This window comes from Pseudopipra pipra, chromosome 19, assembly GCF_036250125.1.
Source record: "Pseudopipra pipra isolate bDixPip1 chromosome 19, bDixPip1.hap1, whole genome shotgun sequence".
Taxonomy (NCBI): domain Eukaryota; kingdom Metazoa; phylum Chordata; class Aves; order Passeriformes; family Pipridae; genus Pseudopipra; species Pseudopipra pipra.
Genome location: NC_087567.1, coordinates 8,017,721 through 8,037,601, shown reverse-complemented (window position 1 = coordinate 8,037,601; position 19,881 = coordinate 8,017,721). Strand labels below are relative to the sequence as shown.

Sequence of the window (19,881 nt, the reverse complement as noted above, 5' to 3'; positions counted from 1 at the left end):
ATGTGAATGCTGATGTGTGTGTTCCTGTGCCAAGACCAGAGGTCCCCTCTAACCCTTTTCCTTCTCACTCTCACTGCTGCTATTCCCATGCCATGCACATCCACCCTTACTCCAGCCTGGGGAAGAACAGGTTAAACTCAGCCAAGAAGAAAACAAGCAAGAGAAACACCTTTCCTCTTTCTGCTTAACTGGATAATTGGTGAGCAGGAACCTGCTTGATGAGTTTCAGCAGCTCCCAGAGATCAGGCAGGGCTGTTTCTGAGAGCTGTCGATGGATAAACACCTTTAAGCTGAACAACAGGGTACCTACCCCTGCTAAGGCTGGTTTGTTTTTTTTTTTTGACAAGTAAAATTTCCAGAAGGCAATGAAGCAGTTTGTATTCCAAAGATCCATCCCCCAACACAGTAAGAGCAGGGAACTGAAAAGGCAGAGTATTTTATAGATGTTATAAACATAAAGCTTACAGTCAGGATAAATAAATGATTTTAAAAAAAAATGTTTAAGTGAATGGAGAAAAATGAAATAATTATTAACTGCAATGGAGAGAGTGTAACAGTAAGACTCAAATGAATAAATTAACAGCTTCTGTCCTAATAATTTAAGGGGCCAAGAACATTCTAATCCTGCTCTGTACAATCCTCTGGGCTTATTACTTGATACCATTTATCTATAACGCAAAGGTTTTACTCTGTGCACTTAGTGATTTTGAGTCCATTTGGTTAAAAAAATGAACACAAGGGTTGATTTTCACACAAGGATTATCCTGTCCTACCTATATCAGACGTGTGTGCAAGCACGTGAGCTAAACAAACAAACAACAAACGAAACCAAACCCGGGTAAAGTCTTGCTGTAATCTCAAAAGAGTCACAGCTGTATAACCACCAAAGCAACCCCTACAGCCATCAGCCCATATTATCTTCATTTCTATTTCTTCACATTGATGTTTCAATGAACTAAACAACTGATAAACAGGCATTTAGACACGCTGAGGTTTAACATTAAGACCCAAGCTCTCCCTTCCTGAGGCTCTGAGAGTTGACTCCAGGTGAGTCTCACCACAGGCTTCCTCCCAGGTCAGTCCTTTTATCTCTGAGGATGCAGGAGAGACTAAGAGAAAGCAAACATATATTTATATTCTAAACAACAACATACAGATTTGGAGAAAAGTATTTCAGCTTTGCCAGAAATGGCTCTGCTCAGAGACAGCTCTGATAAAGTTACCTTACAAACAGGTTTCTCAGTTCAATAAACCAACCAACCCCCTCCTCACCATATTCAAGAGATGTCCCTTCATAAAGTAACAGGAACTGCTCCTCTAACACTCCTGCTTGCCATCATATTTTGTACCCCCTCCCTAGGCATTATGTCTTTTTGTACTACTTTTTCATACATGGGTGCCCTCGGAGATGTTGGAGTTTGAAACCCAGAGCCAATTTTCCATAACACACTGTATTTTGAAAAGCCCATTTTTTGTTTCACAGAGAAATAAATGAGTTTGCATCACAAAGGCTTTATACCCCCCAAACCCAAAGCCTCCCATACAGCTAAAAATCAAATCCAGCTTTATTTTCCTGCATGAGTCAGGCTGCATGCAAACAGCTTCTGAGGAAGGCAGCAACTTGGGGTGGAGAACAGAACTGAAGTAAGAAATCCAGAGAGGGATACTTGTTCTTCTAACAGCACACTCCTATTTTCCCAAGACATTTGCTAATATTTTCATTTTAAAACTAGAGGAAAGCCACCCCCTTCCCCCCAAAAGAAGTTCTAAATATTATAAAGACACACAAGGACACACTTTATTATTTTAACAATTATTGCTATTTTCAGAGCTCCAGCACAGCTACTTCCTTCCATAATTGGACTTCAATCAAACCCTAGTGAAGCTTTTGATCTTGGAAAGAGTAACAACACAGCTCTGTTATCGGCACAGAGGGGGCAAAGAGTAGGACATCCAGCGTTTTTCAATAAAAGAAAGTTAATTGCTTTGACTTATATTTATCAAAGGTCATGGCTACAAGTTCTCAGTGCACATACATAACGGTGCACACTGAGAAACCTTGTATAGACTGGCCCAAGTAAGTGTTGGGATTATATTCTCTGTGTGCATTAAAACAAAAAAAACACACACACACAAAAAAGGAGAAGAAAAAAGCAGCAAAACAATGCTAGATTACTATCCAAATATACCCCAGTGGATGTCCTGCCAAATAGCAAATATGTGGCTGTAAGCTCCAAACTGAAATAAAAGCTTGGCCAGCAGCCCAGAGCTCCACTGTATTTTGCTCAGCCAGCCATAATCTGGCAGAACAGAGTGAACACATTTGCAGCCACGTGATGGAGAAGCCCGTCGGGCCAAGCTGATTTCCTTGTGTTGGTTAAATGTGATCTTCAGACTGTACACATCAGGGAAAACGTGAGAAAGTGGGAAACAACCAGCCACGGGCTACAAACTGAAGGGCAGCATAAAACTACTTGAGGAGTTTGCCTAAAGGTTGGGGTTTGCAGTGCTGTGTGTTAATGAGGTGTTAACTGGGCTCCTGGGCTGAGCACATTCCACGGGGGTGCTCAGCACCCGGCATTCACCTGGATCTGCTCGGGAGTGACACCCCATCAGCTCCTTCAGGATGCAGATCCTGAGGGAACCTGATCGGCACAGGCACTGTAAATTCTCCATTGTACAGGACTGAGAGCTACCCATCAGTGGTTCAAAAATGCAAAATGCTGAGTGACTTTGAATTCCATACTGAGCACTCCATACTCAGAGGTGCCTCAGGCCTCCCAGGATGTGGCCCAAGGTGGTCCAGGACATCCCCTGGGATTCAGAGTGTGCAGCCACCCAGCAGCACCACTGAACACAGAGAAACATTCATGAAGTGCGACAGAATTTGGCCAACAAATTCAATCGGAAGAACATGCAGAGCCTAAAGGGCTAGAAGCTGCACCAATGATCAGGTATTATATTTTGATAGTAGTATAATATTTTTAAATAACTGACTTAAGGATAGACAACCAGCACCCCTGGTCAGAGTCAGAGCTGCACATGACCCGTGAGAGCATATTACATGTGGGTGCAGAAAAAAAAGCCTCCAAACACAAGATCTCAGAAGTACATCCCTGCTACAGATAAGAGCAGCTCAGCTAAAACAGTCACCAGAGCACCTAAGAAAAGTGAGATTTGTTTACTCTCTAAGAGAAATAAATTGATAAACTGGACACGTGCAGCACCTGGTGAAATCAGAGACGCGCACGAGTTGACAACTACACCTCCAGTTCTCTCCCTGGATCTGGCTAATGAGTCCTTTTCACGTGTTCAGAGCAGCTTCCAGACTGAGACTACCACGATTTTCAACAATGACATCAACCAGGTCGCACTGAGAAAATTGAGCAGATAAGAGACATTGGGAAAGTGTTTCTTAAACCTGGTGGTGAGCCCGGTCCAACTGAAGGATCAGCCTTTCTGAGAGCAGCCACGTGATTACAGGTGCATCAGGCCTTGGAGTCTGGACAATCCATGCCCTGATTTTTTAAGTGCCAAGGCACCAAGGTGTTTCAAGCAGACCAACATCTGTAACTGAAGGCTTGTGGTTTAACTCCTCAGAAGGCAGACATGCAGGTTAACTTTAAATACACTGCACTCTTTCCTAATTCTCTCATGTAATATAGAGTTGAGTGATGCCAGTGTTCACAAGGTCAACCTCCTGCTCCATTTTGCTCAACTGGTGTTGCTCTCAAAAAATGGTTCAGTCACCATTCTACTCCACTTCAGAAAAACCTTCTGCTGGTGAGTAAGCTCCATGGCCTTTGGCTTTTGTGAATTAGTGGAGTAAGGCACTGTAGCAGCACATGGCTGAGGAGCAGGACACAATCTAGATATGTGACTTATTAACCTGATCTCTTATTTATGCTCTTCTCCTCCAAGAGAAACAACCTTCGCTATGGGCAGGGGAATGAACTCCTCATTTTTGAACGAATATCTGTCAGTCCCTCGTGACTAACTTGCTTGGGTTGCTGAGGTCCCTGGAAAAGTCAGGAAATGGAGAGTGGGAATTAAACAGCAGTGCCCTAAGGTATTTGTAGTTTCACTCCCCAAAATCTGCACACTCTTTACTAATCCGAGGATCACCCAGCTCAACAGGGCTGTGATTCTGGCCACCCTCCTCTAGCTGCCTAGTTGCATTACTCCACCCTCACCCTTCAATAAGCAAAGAGAATTGGTTTATTCCACGGGGCCAGCTCAGCGTATAAAAAGGATACACCAAACTAAATTATCTCAGGATGAATGCAGCACCAAAAAACTGAAAAAAACCAAAAAAACAAACCAACAAACCACTGAGCAAACATATACTGCTGTGAAAATTTTATTTTGACATTGATATGCCGCTGTGGTGTACTTCAAACAACAGTGAGCTCAGCACTTGCAGTTATTTCAGATGTGTATCTGATTTTTCACTCTTCCAAAGTTAAGCTCAAGGTAATGTTTCAGACACATTAACTCAAAAAAAAAAAGGGGGGGCAGAGAAAAAAAAATTGCAACATTTCCCAATAAACTTTCTCCAAAATCCTGAGTGAGGAAGCGGGAAGAAACTCTTGAGTGTCTTTTCATACAGCTTTTTTTTTTTTTTAAAGGCACCTCACATCAAATACACAACTGCCAGAGCAAACGGGCTTTTGGACCTCAGGTAAGTGTTACCTTACCACAGAGGGTATCTGGAAACAGAATGTAGGGGCAAAGAGAGGTTCTGTCCCATCTGTAAATGCCCTCCCAGGTGTGTGTTTGGGGGACAGGGAGTGGGACACAGGGGGAGCAGGGGTTCCACCCAGCAGAGCTGCATTACACCGTGAGCGGGCTGTGTCACCACAGCTTTAGCCCGACACACCCATATTTTACAGCACACAATGTACTGTACAATTCACAAAGCCAAGAAACTCAACATATCTAATCTGGCAGAAAAACAAAGTCATATCAGGTTAATCCAATTCTTAAATTGCACAACTTTGAAAAGACCAATGGGAAAACAAATCTGCCCCTCACTTGTGCTCCCCTATCCCTCCTCCCAGCGCACATACCCTGCACGACCTACTTTTCCTCTTTGATCCCTCAACATTTTTAGCCCACTCTCACTCTCCCCTGTTCCTCACTCCCTCCTAACCTCTCTCCAGCACAGACCCCGGCGGCAGAGTGGAAAGTTTCCCAGGTTTGAGCCAGTGCTGCGTGGGATGAATGGGGAGATGGGCACACAAAGTCACTTGGACACCCGCCCACATGTGATACTGCCATACTGGTGAGAAGAGCCCTCAAATCTGAAGTTATCTCACCACAAGGTAGTTTCAAACAAGGCAGCAGAGCTGGGGCCATTCTGCTGCACAAGAGGAACAGGATATTGCAAGGTCATGGAAAAGTTCAGCAAGTTTTTAGGTAAAACAACTGTGCTCAGTCTTGGAGAGGACCAAGCCCCTTCCACTGCTCAGGATCAGAACCTCCAGGATCATGTTTATAAACCTTATAGCTGGTTTTCTAACTTCTCTTTTCAAATAAAACCCCAGAGTCTCATAAAAATCACAAAGCTCAAGAAGCCGAGGATTTCCAAGGAAGAATAACGGTGGGAAAAAGTTTGTGACCCCCCCACAGTCCCTCCAACACACACTAAACCAATTAAATTTGGTTTCTTGCAGATTCTTTTCTCAAAGTGAATTGGCATGTCATGGTGTCTAGAAGGTTGTCAGCTTTTCTAGAAACATTTCACACGGATCAGGCATTTTAAAGGTCTTATGTGATTTTTCTGATGTAGAAAATGCACATTTACATTACTCTTCCTGCTCATCAACATATTCCCACCCTATATCCACTCCTATACCCCCTCCTCTATTTTCATGAAATTTTAGGACTGTAACTATTCTTTCAGAATCGCTCCTTCTGTGCCACATGTGGTTAAAATGAGCCAATATCCTCCAAAAAAAATCAGCAAGCAGGAACAGGCAAGAGACCACACATACCTAGCATGACTGGATTTGGTTTGTTTTCATAGAAAACCCCCAGTGCTCTTCTCTCCCAGCAAGCAAGAGTTACACCCCCAGGAGGGGCGATGCCCCCGCCGAGGGGCCGCAGCTGCAGGGATTACAGATGTCACCAACATCCACATTTCCACTATGCAGCACAAAGAGGGAACAGTGCTATGGCTGATTGCTGCAGGGTCCTTCAAATGAAGTCAGTTTAACCCCCTCTGTTTTGATGAGGAACAGGATTTGGGTTGGAGTGCTTAGTTCCTACTTACTAAGCATGAAGCTAAGCGCACAGCTGGTTTTTTTAAGCAGACTTCTTGCCGGAATAAGACTCATTTCCAAATGTTGCAATGGTGAGTTTGTAAAAATGACTGAAGAGTTTTAAGTCATCTGCTCTGCTTCAGTGCAGCCCTCTCGCCTTGAGCCTGTGCTTTATGTTCTGCAGCCTGTGCAGGGCACTCTCCTACAAGAAGGTTTAGTGCTATTATTTCGGTAATCTCGCTGCCCTAAAAATATTGATTGCTCCAATAAACACACTTCTGCAGTATTTTGTGCTTTCAAGTTTCACATTATTATTCCTTCGTTTCTTTCAAAATGCTATTTACAGTTTCCTTCCTCTCCACATTTAATTTGGGTTTGAGTGCTTTCAGCTGTACCAGGGTTGCTGTTACCAGGTCACCTCAAATACACCGATGTCCAAATACACATTCAGTAAGTGGGGAGGCCTTGCAGGTGTTTTATTTAAAACTTAAAATCTGATCATTGCCACACAAAATCATGGATCTTGCTATGGAAGAGAGCCCTCTTCATTCAATTGTTTATTAAATTCAGGAGAATCAACCAGTTCTGTAATGAATTACTTAATCTTTGACCTATTGTCCACAGCCATGTTCCAGAACAAAGAATTTACAGCAAGCTGAGCTCCCTAAGGCTAATTGGAAAAGAACTCTTTTTTTTTTTAAAACCATTCTCCATCCTCAACAAATCTTTGCCAAACTCTGTATTTTTGCCTCTCTGCTTAAACACCTACATAGCTAAGGATGGCATTTTGTTACAGGTGAGTTACTGCTCTAGTTCACTCTGCTTCTGCTTGTAGTAAATGCATGTTAATGAATCCATCTGTGGGTTCCTGTCAAATTTTGTTTCAGTAATAATCTAGATTTGTGTTCCAGTTAAAAGGGAGCCTCAGTTTTCTAGAATCCTAATGAAATTTGGATTTTTTTTTTTTTCCTCCTACCAACAGCCACACACCAAAACACAAGCCAAGAGCTTCAAGATGCTCAATGCCTGTTTTCATTAAATGCCAAATAATATGAACAAGAGAATTAATGCCAGCAAGAAGAAGAGCTAAAGCTGTTTCTCTCAAACTTGAGGAGAGGACCCTGAAGCAAGATCGTGCCACATCGGAGGGGCTAAGCCACGGTGTTGGATGGCACACAATGAAAATCTGGGCCAAATTTAACCCTGGCAAAATGTAATTGAGAGAATGGGCAGGGAAGCAGAACTGTGCAACAGCTCCAGGAGTGTCAGAAACGTGAGAGGTTGAACAATAACTGGCATTTGTTTAAAGCGTGATGGAGAACACCTCAGTTGTGCAGAGCTGAAGTGCTGTGAAGAGCCCCAGCAGAAAAGAAAAAAGAAAAAATAAATGTTGCAACACGTGCTGCCTCACCTACCTCTGTGTTAGCTCTCCCCACAGCAGCTCTGAAGCTCTCAGGACTAAATTCAGCTTTTTGATAAACAGAAAGCTTCTTTAACACCATTTGTTCATTAAAAAAAAAAAAAAAAGATGATACAAGCTACAAAAATCTGTTTGCCATACATTCATTTTGACACAGTTGTGCATTTTAAACTCATTTCCTATATATAACTTAGTCCATTAAATGGAACAGATTTGAGGTTTAAGCAAATGGTTTTTTTCAGAGCTTTCCTTACCTACTTAATGTAGAAGAGACCAACCCACAGTTTTTCTTGAATATAACTTAGTTGAAATATTTTTTTCTGATTACCAGTCTATTGTGAAATTCAGACAAAATACTGAAAATTATTTGTTATGAAAGGAAAACTTAAAAAAAAAAAGGAAATTTATGATCATGTTTGTGTGATATAAATACTAAACAGCAGTACTGCCAGGCAACCAAGCTTCTGATTTCATAATGCTCTGAAGTCCTCTTTACTGATGGTGACTATGCCCTTTCATCCTGTGAAAACTCCACTGGTGCACTGAGAGCTGTTACCCTCATTAAAAAAAAAAAAATAATTCCAGAAAGATGAATGACAAGTGAGTGAATGGTGACATTTTGCTGCTCCACCTGGGAGCTGACGGAGAGCAGTCAACAATCTGCCTGCCTGCTGAGCCACACAGAAATCAGTGAGACCACATGAGGAGTAAAGTACTTATTGCTCAGATTAATTGGCAGAATCTGGCCTCTGCAGCTTCCACAATTGCCAATTTGCTGTCATATAAATATGTAGAGATTGAACAATTTAATGTGTTTCCAAGTAGCTTCATCTAATCAGATAATATCGATGTCTTTGTATACACCTCCTGATGAGGTCTGCTCTCCTCACTATAATGTATTGTTTTATGAAAGACTTCAGGGTGTACTTGCTTCTTAAATAAAATCAAATCACTGCCCAGAGAATCCTGCAATCACTCTCCAAAGCGCTTTGAGATGGGAAGCAAAGCTCTGAGAAAGTAATTGTGCTTGTTCTAGGTAATTGCAACAAGTCTGACACTCAGACACCCTCAAGGGGACAAAACCATCCCCCAACAAACCAACAACCCTGCGTGTATCCTCTTCCTAACTGTGGACAGCCCTTACTTGCCCAAGGAGCTCTACCTGTGTAGAATTGACTATTCCCAGTGAGACCTGGAGAGTCAGGCCAGGGATATTTGAAAGTATAGCATAACACCCAAGATTATTTCATGCTATTTACTGTTTGAACTCTGAATTAAGTTCAAGTCCTTTCACGCAGTCGAGCAATTATTTAACCGATAATCAACATTTAACAGTGAATATTAAAATTAGCTCCCTTGAAGGAGACACAGTGTTCTTGCTTCCAGCACTAACAAGCCTTGTGCGTTCAGCACTTTTTCCCCCCCGTTATCATGTGACAGGCTATTTTTAATATTTGCCTGAATATATTTTGCATCTCCCTTTGATCCGGAGAGCTCGTGAGGCTCGTCTGCAGACTGAGCCTCCTTTGCTGTGGCAGCGCAGGGCGAAGCTGTCCCATCTGGGCACGGGCTGGTGGGGATGGCAGGAGCAGAGCCGTGCTGAGCCGGCTGCACAGGGCAGGGATCCGTGCCTGGAGCACATGGTCCTGCAGGCACCGGGAGCCTCACGTGAGGCTCAATGTGAAGAGCAGCTGCCGGTCCCAGCCCCACAGCAGCTGGTTGAGCTGCTCACTCCCACAGGCACGTGTGAGACCAGAGGTCAGGAAATTCCCAGCTCCTCCCGCTGCCGCAGGTAGAGCCCTTCGCCTCTCAGAGAGGGGGGCTCCTGCAACACCTTCCTGCTTGTAAACAGCGATTAAAGCTTAGGAGAGGATTCCGCACGCAAGCTGGGAATGCTGCCCTTCGCACTGCGAGGCTGTGCTGGAGGAGGAGGTCACGTTAAGAAACACAGGGGAAGGGAGGCTGCAATACAGGGAGTGTTGCACACACACCCTTTTTGGGCTGCCCCTGCACCAAGTCATCCCCAGCTTCCAGCCAGGAGGCTGGATGGAGCAAGAACAAACCTCTCCCAGTTGGCTGCTGCGCCTGTCACAAACAAGAGCTCCAAGAAAACGCCAAAAAACCCACCCAGCCCCGCCTGGTGTCAGTCACTGCAGCTCAGTGGCTCCGTTAAGGAGCAAGAGGTAATGGATACTTACACTCTACATGGAATATCTCAGCTGAATAAATAAACCACGACATTTAATAAAAATCTTTGTGTTCTTAGAGGGGGGTGGGAGGTGTAAGTGCACCTCACATGCAAACAATTCTCAGCTTTTGATTAACGAGCCCCAAAATCTGTTTTTTTTCTTTTTTTTAACTGAAAGTGAAGCCTCGCAGATATTGCACACAGTTATATTTCTGCAGTGGATTACAAAGCTTGTTTTTTCCTTTTTTTCTTTCCTTAAATAATCTTTGGCAAGTAGGCAAAGGCACCCAGCCATCCAGGGAACAGAGACTGAAAACCACCAGCACAGAACACAAAGCAGGAGTGAGCTCTCTCAGAACCTCCTCAGGGAGCTGGGCAGAAACAACACCTGGTTATCCCCGAGACACAGCCCCACGTCCAAGGCTTTGGTGGCAAACAGAAAACTCAGATCTAAACCACAAAAATCCCAAAAATCTAATTAGGGTCCTTCACCAGACTCAGCCTGATGCCTCTGAACTCTAATTCACATGTTCAAACCCCTTACAGTACCTGCCCCAATCACCCCCACCAGGGAAAAGAGCCAAAAGAAAAAAAAAAAGGCAACAACCACGTAGCTACCTGCAAAATATGTACTTCCCTTTACACACAAACCACTAAAAATTACTCCAAATTTCCTTAAGGACTCTGCAGTTAAACAGAAATTTACATTCCACCAAAAAACACGGCAAAAGACAACACAAAGTGTGCACGAGATGAAGAACCACAGAAATGTGTCTGCAGTAATGGGTTACTTTAAAAGCTTCATAAAAATCTGAAAACCAACCTACCAGCATCCAATACCAAGACAAAAAAGAAGTTTTAAATGCATCTACACATGACGACGACTGTTGGTCTGGAATGCTAAAATAAATCAAAATACTATTTTTCATTAACAAAATCAGTGCTGTGAAAAATATATGGTTCCAGCCTTGCAACAGTCACTGCCCTCTGTCCCTCCTCCTCAAAAAACCCCAGCATTTGCTATATGTAAATTCCCTGAACAGAAATGTATGGGAAGTAGGTGCTTCCTTAATTCTTTGCAGATGATAAACTGGTGAGCCTAAACATTTTTCCAGTAACCAGACAATGTGAGCTGGAAATACAGAATTAAGTTACATTTATACAAAACCATTTTGTTGTTAGTTTTTTTTTTAGGGGGGAGGGGGGAAATCAGTGAAGATTTTGGTAATGTCACATCTACAGCCAGGTCAGCAGGGCTCTGCTGAGCCTGATGACATTCCTCACTCTACGCCAGTGCAGATTTCCTGATTTCCAGAGATGGTATAAAACAAGTTTGGGCAATGCCACTCACTTCTACAGACAGATAAGGCTTGTGTTTCAACGCATGCACAAAATCAAATCTCCTTATGCTGCTCTTCCACAGACCATCCATGGCCCAGACACCCCAGGGAACGTCCCTGAGTCACACTCGGGGCTCCACGTGCAGGTGAACTCCCACCCCTGGAGTTGGGAATTCTGACCACCTGCACGTGCTGCCAAAAACCACAGAGCCATTCAAAGCAGGGACACGAGAACCACAGGGTTTGACCCTTCCTTCAGCTCCACACGCTCGAACAGGCTGCCATTGCCAGGCAAAAGGTAGAAGACACACCAGTGAAATATTTTTAGGAGAATTACTATCACCTAAAAAATCCAGTTTTCCTAAAAGTAGGAAGATCACATGAAATGAATTTTTATGGAAATTGTATACTCTATGCTATTTTTGCCTGGCTTTATTGCAACAATACAAATCACAACAGCCATGCATACTGGAATGGTAGCTCACAGCAATTAAAAATTCTTCATGTGGTAGTTAAAAAAAAAAAATCTGTTTAAAAGTCTTAAGATCTATTAACCAACAGGCTCCATTGTAATTATTTTAACATTCACCTCCATATTTCAAAACAGCACATTTGCCTTGGCACTTCTATGACAACCCTAAATGCTTACTTTTACTCAATTTTTTTTTTAAATATATGTTATATTCTCAAACTTACTCAGATGCTAAACTGTAAGATCTTCTCTTCAAAGCTGATTGCCAAAGTAATATTTTCACATCACAGCACATAAAAATTTCAACGACCTGATGATAAACCAGACTACTGTTAATTAAGTCACAGTTCCTATCTGTAATGGGGGGCAAGAAAATATTATTTAAGGAGTGAAATGAGCTCCCTTTTATAAAAACCAGATTCAACAAAACGTTCTATTCTTGTAAAGGAAAAACGGTGTGGGGAAAAATAACTGCAAATTTAGATGTTTTATCCCACCCCAAGAGACATGACGTCCTTTCCAACAGTAAAAAAGTGCACAGCGAGATAAGTTCGTAACCCTGAGCTGCAAATGGCTCAGGAAAAAACTCCCAAAAAATCAATGAGTTGAAAAGTCACACGGACAGCTGATTACAAATACATTCTGACAGGTGATCGTTAACAGCCTGGCTCATAACCAGGCTCCTCTGAAAAAAAAAAAAGAGAATGAGGACAGATTATCTGCTTTTAATTTTGTGAGTGCATATGCGACAGAATACGGTGGGGCACATAAGCACTATTTTTAAAGCTGGCTCAGAAAAAGCAAAGGGTTTTATATCCTGCTCTTGCCAACTCCAAATATATTTTAACTTTGGAAACCCTTAGAAGTTATTAGTTAACTATGAAAAGCCTTGAAACTGAAATGCAAAGCAAAGTCAAATCCACAGAAAGTAAAAGTAAATGAAATCCGTGACCAAACACACACTTCTGATGGGGGGGGCCAAGGAGTCTGTTGACAGGTTTGAGAGGTTTTGGGGGGGGTTTAATTTCTTTTTAACGGGACAGGAATGTTACAGCCTTGCAAGACTTTTTTATTTCGCCCTGCTCCACAACTTTTGTCCTTCTATTTATTTATTTTGCCTCCTTATCAGATGATTCTGACAATGACTTCACACGCTGAGCATGGCAAACGATCAAGCAGAAGTAGAGGAGTGGTTTCCTGCTGCCAGGAGCACACTTTGCTCTAGCACACCTCGTGTGAGCAGAAGAGCACAATAAATAAGTCACTCTCGGTGGTATTTTTTATTTTTCTTTAAAGAAAAAAGGCAAAGCTTCATGTTTTCCAAACTTCAGTGTTGACACTATTCCACTGGCCATGATCTCAGCCATGCTGGTGTCAAGCCAGAGCAGTTATTCTGGATTTGTACGAGTGTCTCTAAAGGGATGATCTCAAGTGCTAATAAACTAATAGAAGACTTCCACTGACATCAAATGGGTTGGAATTGTGCATTACAACCAGACCTTGGAGTCCATGATGTTTTCTTAGGCTTAAGGTGACTACAGATGCAAGTTATGAACTCAGGTCAGAGTTGCACTCAAGTTTATGCCAATTTAAGCAAGATTATTATGTAGTTCCAAAATGCAGTTCCTGTGGCAAATTTTACTTTGCTCAACAGAGAGTAAGATTATGGTCAAAATTTCAAATAGGAAGCATTGAGCTTTAACTCCAAAATAACTGCCCACTCCTGTGTTCTCACATCCAATACTGGCTGAAGGCATGTTCTCTTTGACAGTCCTTTGCCCTGCTCATTTAACACTATGGCATCTATGCCATTCTATGCTCTTTTTACATGCTAACAGCAAGGCTACCAACAAAGGAAAGAAGTTTCCTTGGAATTCCCACAGCTTCCTTAGATAATTTAAACAAAAATCCTGGTGGAGCAACTTAGCGATAACAAGAACTATTATTTTTATTTTCTGGACTGTGAGTGACTCGAATCCTATGTGCTCTAAGCTGCCTGTCAAGTGCACAGGGAGAAGTACTGATTTACACTGGGGAGGAGGGCTCCTGCCAAATTCCACAGGGGAGTTCTTAGGGCTGATTTACCTGGTCTGACCGGGCTCTGCATGCAGTTCTGCGACACCATGCCTGGATGGACTGAAGTAGAAGCCCTGCTGCTGAGGTCCATGACAGAAGGTGATGCTGAGGTAGCTTGCTGGAGACCTGACTGGTGTGGGCTAGGCTCGTGCTGGTTTGGGCTGGGTGGAATGCCATTTTCTGAGAGGAATTCTTCGAGGTCCATGTATTCCAACTGGAAAGTGTCTCCATCGTATGGCAGTGTCTTGTCCCATAATGTTGGACCCAAGAAAGCTGACTGAGGGACTGTGGTACCGGTGCTGTCATCATCTAACTTCTTCTCTTTGTCTTTTTCTTTACCGAATGCTTCAACACAAAAAAAACATAATAAAAACGTAAGAGCATAGTAATTAAAATATTAGCTACTACATTTCCATCCTTTCTGCTGCACTCACAGATGGTAAGAAAGGAATACTCCCTTCAGAAATATTGATTCCCTCTACCTGACAGACAGTTGAGCCAACTGAGCACCTTTGCTGGATCTAACCATGTTTTATGAGATCTCTCTCTATTTTTAGTTAACAATTCCACTGCATGCATGGCTTTGAATGTCAGCTTCAATAAGTACTCAACAGACTTAAAAGTGAGTATAAATACTCCAGCAAACTGGAAGCTGTTGGTGTATTCCGTTGAAAAGGAACAGTCTTAACCTAAAATACCCAGAATTTGTTATCCTGACATGTTGCTAAATTAAGGTCCCAGTCTTGCTGGTCCTTTCACAAGCCCTGAAATTCAGCACTTCCTAACGTTACCAACACACAGTGGCAAAGGCTTGACAGAACACGATTTTGATGTGCACAAGAGACAACAAAAAACTCAAAGGTAGAAGCAAAGAAAAAGTTAAACCGATGCTTCCCCATTTTACAACACCCAGTGACTCCTATACACATTTTGGAAGCGAAACGCCTGATTTCTCTACGGGATTTGCAAGAAATCCGAACTGATAAAGCTTCCTGTCAAACCACCGAGCCCTCGCGGCGTTTTATTTTTAACCTCACGCAAGAACCCCGGTGAAAGCCTGGGAATGGGACTCGGGAAGCCGAGGATACAGGAAGAAGCCTTGTGGCTCTGCAAGACCTTCCCTGGGGTTTCTGGTTTTGATCCATCGCAATACGCGGCGCGGTTGTGCCTCCGCTCTCCGCAGAACCCGCAACTTTCTCCCGTTAAGCCCCGGGGGGACGCGGGGCCGGCAGGGGTTTGCTGGGGGGGTCCGGGATGGAGCGGGGGGGTCCCAACACCCAACACCGCCCCGGGAGGCACCGAGGGCCCTCCGCGCTCATCCCGCCGGGCGCGTCCCGTTAGGTCGGGCCCCGCAGAGCGAACCGTCCCGGGGCTTAATGCCCGGGGGAGGGGAGGGGGGGGAGAGGGAAAGGAAGGGAAAGCGACGCCGCGGCCCCCGAGGGGTCCCAAGAAGGGGGGAGTCCGAGGGAGCGATCGCTGCCCCCGGGGAGAAGCCTCACCGTCTTCGTGAGCGAGCGGCAGCTTGAGCGGGTTTTCCAGCAGCGACTTCAGCACGCCGTAGGTGGGCGGCAGGAACGGGGGGTTCAGCGGGAGCGGCCGCGACATGGTCGGTGTGAGGCGGGAGGAGAAGGAGGAGGGGTGAGGGGGTGGGGGGGGGTGCAGCTGCGCGGCGAGCGGTTCCTTCCCTTCCTTCCCCCCTTCCTGCGCCGCGGAGAGCCGGGCGCGGGGCCGGTGGCGATGGGGGGCGCTGAGGGGGCCGCGGGACAGGGCTGCGGGGACCGGGCTGCGGGTCGGGCCCCTCCGTCGCGCAGCAGCAGCAGCAGCTCCGCCGCCGCCGCTCCCGCCGCCCGCTCTGCGCCGCTCTGCGCCCGCCCGCCCCGCGCGCACGTGCAGCCGCCGCTGCCGCTGACGTCACGCCCGGTAACGGCCCCGCCATTGGCCCGCCGCGCGCGCCCCGCCCACCCCGGGGAGGACCACGCCCCCTCCCACCCCCTGAGGCCACGCCCCGGCACGCGCGGGGCCGGCACGGTGAGGGGCGTCGGGGGGGGGGGACACAAACCGCGGGCTGACCCCCCCCCTCAGCGGCTCCCCTCCCCGTGTCTCCCCGGTAACCGGGAGGAATGCGTTAATGAGATGTTAATGATGCGCTAATGAGATGTTAATGAGATGTTAACGAGCCCTGAACGTTTGACCCCCGCACGCGGTGCAGCCGAGCGTGAGGGGCAGCGGGACCCCGGTGGGTCAGGGGCGGGCGGCGGGCGCGGGGCTCTCACCGGTGTCGGGGGGAATCGGCCTTCGGGACTGCGGGGGTCGGCTGGAGCTGCGCGGAGCTCCTGCAGCTCCCAGTGCTCCCAGTGCCTCCCAGTGCTTCTCTCCCAGGTACCCAGGGTGACAGCGCTGTCACCACCGCGAGCAGGGTTGGCTCCCATAATCTCGCAGAACCCTTCGAGTGGGAAGGGACCTCTGGAGATCATCCAGTCCAACCCCCTGCCAGGGCAGGGTCACCTGGAGCGGGTGACATAGGAACGAATCCAGGCAGGTTTGGAACGTCTCCAGAGGAGGAGACTCCACACCCTCCCTGGGCAGCTGTTCCAGGGCTCTGCCACCCTGCATGGAAAGAAGTTTGTCTTCATGCCAAGGCAGAACTTCTTGTATTTTGGTTTATGGCCATTGCCCCTTGTTCTGTTGCTGGGCACCACTGAAAAGAGTCTGGCACCATCCTCTGACACCCGCCTTGGAGATATTTATCTGCATTAATAAGATCTTCTCCAGACTAACCAGGCCCAGCTCCACAGTCTCTCCTCATAAAAGACATTCTCCAGACCCTTCAACATCTTTATGGCCTCCACAGGACCCTCTCCAGTAGCTCCTCACCTTTCTTGTACTGAGGAGCCCAGAACTGGACCCAGCACTCCAGATGTGGCCTCATCAGGGCCGAGCAGAGGGGGAGCATCACCTCCCTCAACCTCCTGGCCACACTCTTCCTGATGCACCCCGATGGTCAACTTGTCACCCACCTAGACTCCCAGATTCCACTTTGCCTCAGAAGGGACTTTCCTCCCCTTGCCGAGATCCTTGTTGCAAGCACAGTTGACTTTCCATCTGCTCAGGCCTTTAGCCACCTGCCGTGCAGGCTGCACAAGAACTGTACTCATGCCAGAGTAACATCACCCTTCAGGTGCCTCTGGGCATCTGTATCTCCCTTCTTCTCACCTGTCTTTTTTTGGATGGCATTTTTCAAAGCTTTACCATCTGTATTTAATTGTCACTCTTTCTTCAAAAGACAGTTCTTTTACCACAAACAAATATAAATAATAATAAATATTCACTATAAGGAAATAAAGGTAAATTATGTACATTAACTGCCCAGTATTTAGAAATAAAAGCTGCCTGAGGAACAGAGAGCTGCCCTGAGTGTGAGTTGTATTCTCCCCTGTAGCTATTCTGTGTGTGACCAGTGACAGGACCCGAGGGAAACGGCTGGAGCTGTGTTAGGGGAGGTTTGGGTTGGATACTAGGAAAAGGTTCTTCCCCCAGAGGGTGGTTTGGCACTGAAACCGGGCAGTAGTCACAGCCAGAGTTCAAGGAGCATTTGGGCAATGCTCTCAGGCACATGGTGGGATTGTTGAGGTGTCCTGTGCAGGGCCAGGAGTTGGACTCGATGATCCTTGTGGGTCCCTTCTACTTCCAACTCAGGATATTCCGTGATTCCGTGATTCCGTGCACTGACCAGCGTGTCATCAAATGATCTGGCTAAACCAAGTGACTAATCAAAGTCCAAAGTACATTCAAATCGATAAAACTGCACTGGCACAACCAAAAACCTGAAGACTGGGGATTGTAACCATCAGGCCCTGCAGAACGGAGTGACATGAACAGACTTAGGGCACAGCTGAGCAGGGCTTGTGAAGAACCTTTGGATGCCACAGATGCCACATGGCTCATGACTGGAGCAGGAGTGTGACAGTATCAGCACAGGAGTTTTTAAGGGTCACCTAACCAAGAAAAAAAAGCACTGGATTATTACCAATATTGCTTCAGAAAGCCAAATTGCTGGTTACTGGAAACCTTTAATTACAGAGGTACAGATGAGTGATATAAAGCTTAGGGCGATTGCCAATCCATATGCAGATGTGGTACAGAATGTTTCTTCTATGCTGCATAAAGAAAAATAGATACATTTAGGAGATATGATAAGCAGGGAAGAGGAGTAAACAGAACAGAAGATGTAAATGTAATGGGGATATTGGGAAACACCACTAACAAGATAAGTTCGGGGTGCAAAGGAAACTCAGATTGAGGCAGAAAGAAACAACATTTTCAACACAACAGAATGACGGGAAACCTGCACTGCCTCACTGCTTGACACAAAATGGGGAAAATTACGTGTAGATCAGTGCAAGAGTGGAACAAAAGGAAGAACCAGACACTGAGCACAGTGTACAGTTACAGACCCCGCATTCCCAACACCCAGGAGCTGGGAATCTCCTGGGTGAGAAAGCCAAAACAACTCTTCCTGATTTATGAACCCGTCAGAAAAGCTGAACAGAGTGAGTACCTGAGCAGGGTGCTGGAGCTGTTATTTTCAGTTTCACACTACAACAGGAGCAGTAACTTAACTCCAGCCTTACCGCACAGGCAGGTTTCCTCCCAAGTAGCCTAAATTCCAGACTGTCAGGACACCACTGTCTGTACCTACAGGTTACTGATTTGTACTGGCTACAATTCCTTTGTGCTATTTTGACCACTGGCTGACCCCAAATGCTGCAGTCCAGGTAAGGCCAACCAAGACAAAACACAGCTAATGATACACTACCTGCATTTCTCCATTTTCCAACCAAAATACTCTTTTGTTGGCACGTGTTCTTAGCTGAGCATTCACCCATGAAATGTTTATTTTATGATTTATGAAAGACTATGCAGCTGCTTAGTTTTTGTATAGAAATTATCTTGATGGGTGTCATATTAAGAAAAAAAACCCCAATATCAGCCCATTTTTGGTCTGATTCCATCAGCCCTCTTGGCTGTTTCCATCACAGAAGTGGGATCATTTATATGGCCCACAGATCCTATTCTTTTCACACCAATTACCTATCAGTTAATGTACCATTAAGATTTTTTTTTAAATGTCTTTTCTTTAGCAAAGACAATTCTAGAAGATGATTTTAAACTTGAAATTCCTTTACACTTTTCAGGGGTCCTTCTACCAAGGTGTGCTCAGGACACAGCCATGAGATATCTCTGGTGCCATGCAGACAGCAGGGGCTGGGGACTGCCAGGTGACCACAGCCCTGGGCCATCCCATCTGGACAGGTGTTGGATTGGGAGTCCCTGCCAAAGGTCTGAGCACCCACAGACAAACATCCCTGCCCAGCTCTGGGCATCCATGGACACCCATCCCTGCACAGCCCTGAGCACCCACGGACACCCATCCCTGCCCAACTCTGAGTATCCATGGACACCCATCACTGCCCAACTCTGAGCATCCATGGACACCCATCACTGCACAACTCCGAGCATCCATGGACACCCATCCCTGCCCAGCTCTGAGCATCCATGAACACCCATCACTGCCCAAATCTGAGCATCCATGGACACCCATCCCTGCCCAGCTCTGAGCATCCATGGACACCCATCCCTGCCCAGCTCTGAGCATCCATGGACACCCATCCCTGCACAGCCCTGAGCACCCACGGACACCCATCACTGCACAACTCCGAGCATCCATGGACACTCATCCCTGCCCAACTCTGAGCATCCATGAACACCCATCACTGCCCAAATCTGAGCATCCATGGACACTCATCACTGCCCAACTCCGAGCATCCATGGACACCCATCCCTGCCCAGCTCTGAGCATCCATGGACACCCATCAGTGCACAGCTCTGAGCATCCATGGACACCCATCCCTGCCCAGCTCTGAGCATCCATGGACACCCATCAGCGCACAGCTCTGAGCATCCATGAATTTTACCAATCTCAACCCCAGCCCCGTGCCCTGCCCAGCGGGTCGCGGGCATCGCTGGGGCGGCCAACGGGGGTGGGGTTTTCCCGGTGCGTTCCCCGGGGACGCGCTCTCGGCGGGGGAGCGACACCGCGACCCCCGCAAAGCGCTGAGCGC

At 46.1% G+C, this 19,881-nt stretch overlaps 1 protein-coding gene across 5 annotated transcripts in view; it reads right to left on the bottom strand.

Moving 5' to 3' along the window:
* The window catches only part of HLF (HLF transcription factor, PAR bZIP family member), a 35,828-nt gene extending 20,206 nt beyond the window's left edge, over positions 1-15,622 (bottom strand). For 2 of the 5 annotated variants that reach the window (XM_064676026.1, XM_064676030.1), the window contains exons 1-2: positions 15,259-15,622; positions 13,769-14,104 (exon numbers count right to left, since the gene is read on the bottom strand). In XM_064676026.1, coding sequence (XP_064532096.1) covers positions 13,769-14,104; positions 15,259-15,364 — 442 coding nt within the window. In that variant the 5' untranslated portion in view covers positions 15,365-15,622. The remainder of the gene's footprint in view (positions 1-13,768; positions 14,105-15,258) is intronic. The other 3 variants (XM_064676027.1, XM_064676029.1, XM_064676028.1) reach the window with 2 other exon arrangements.
* Positions 15,623-19,881: the final 4,259 nt, after the last annotated feature.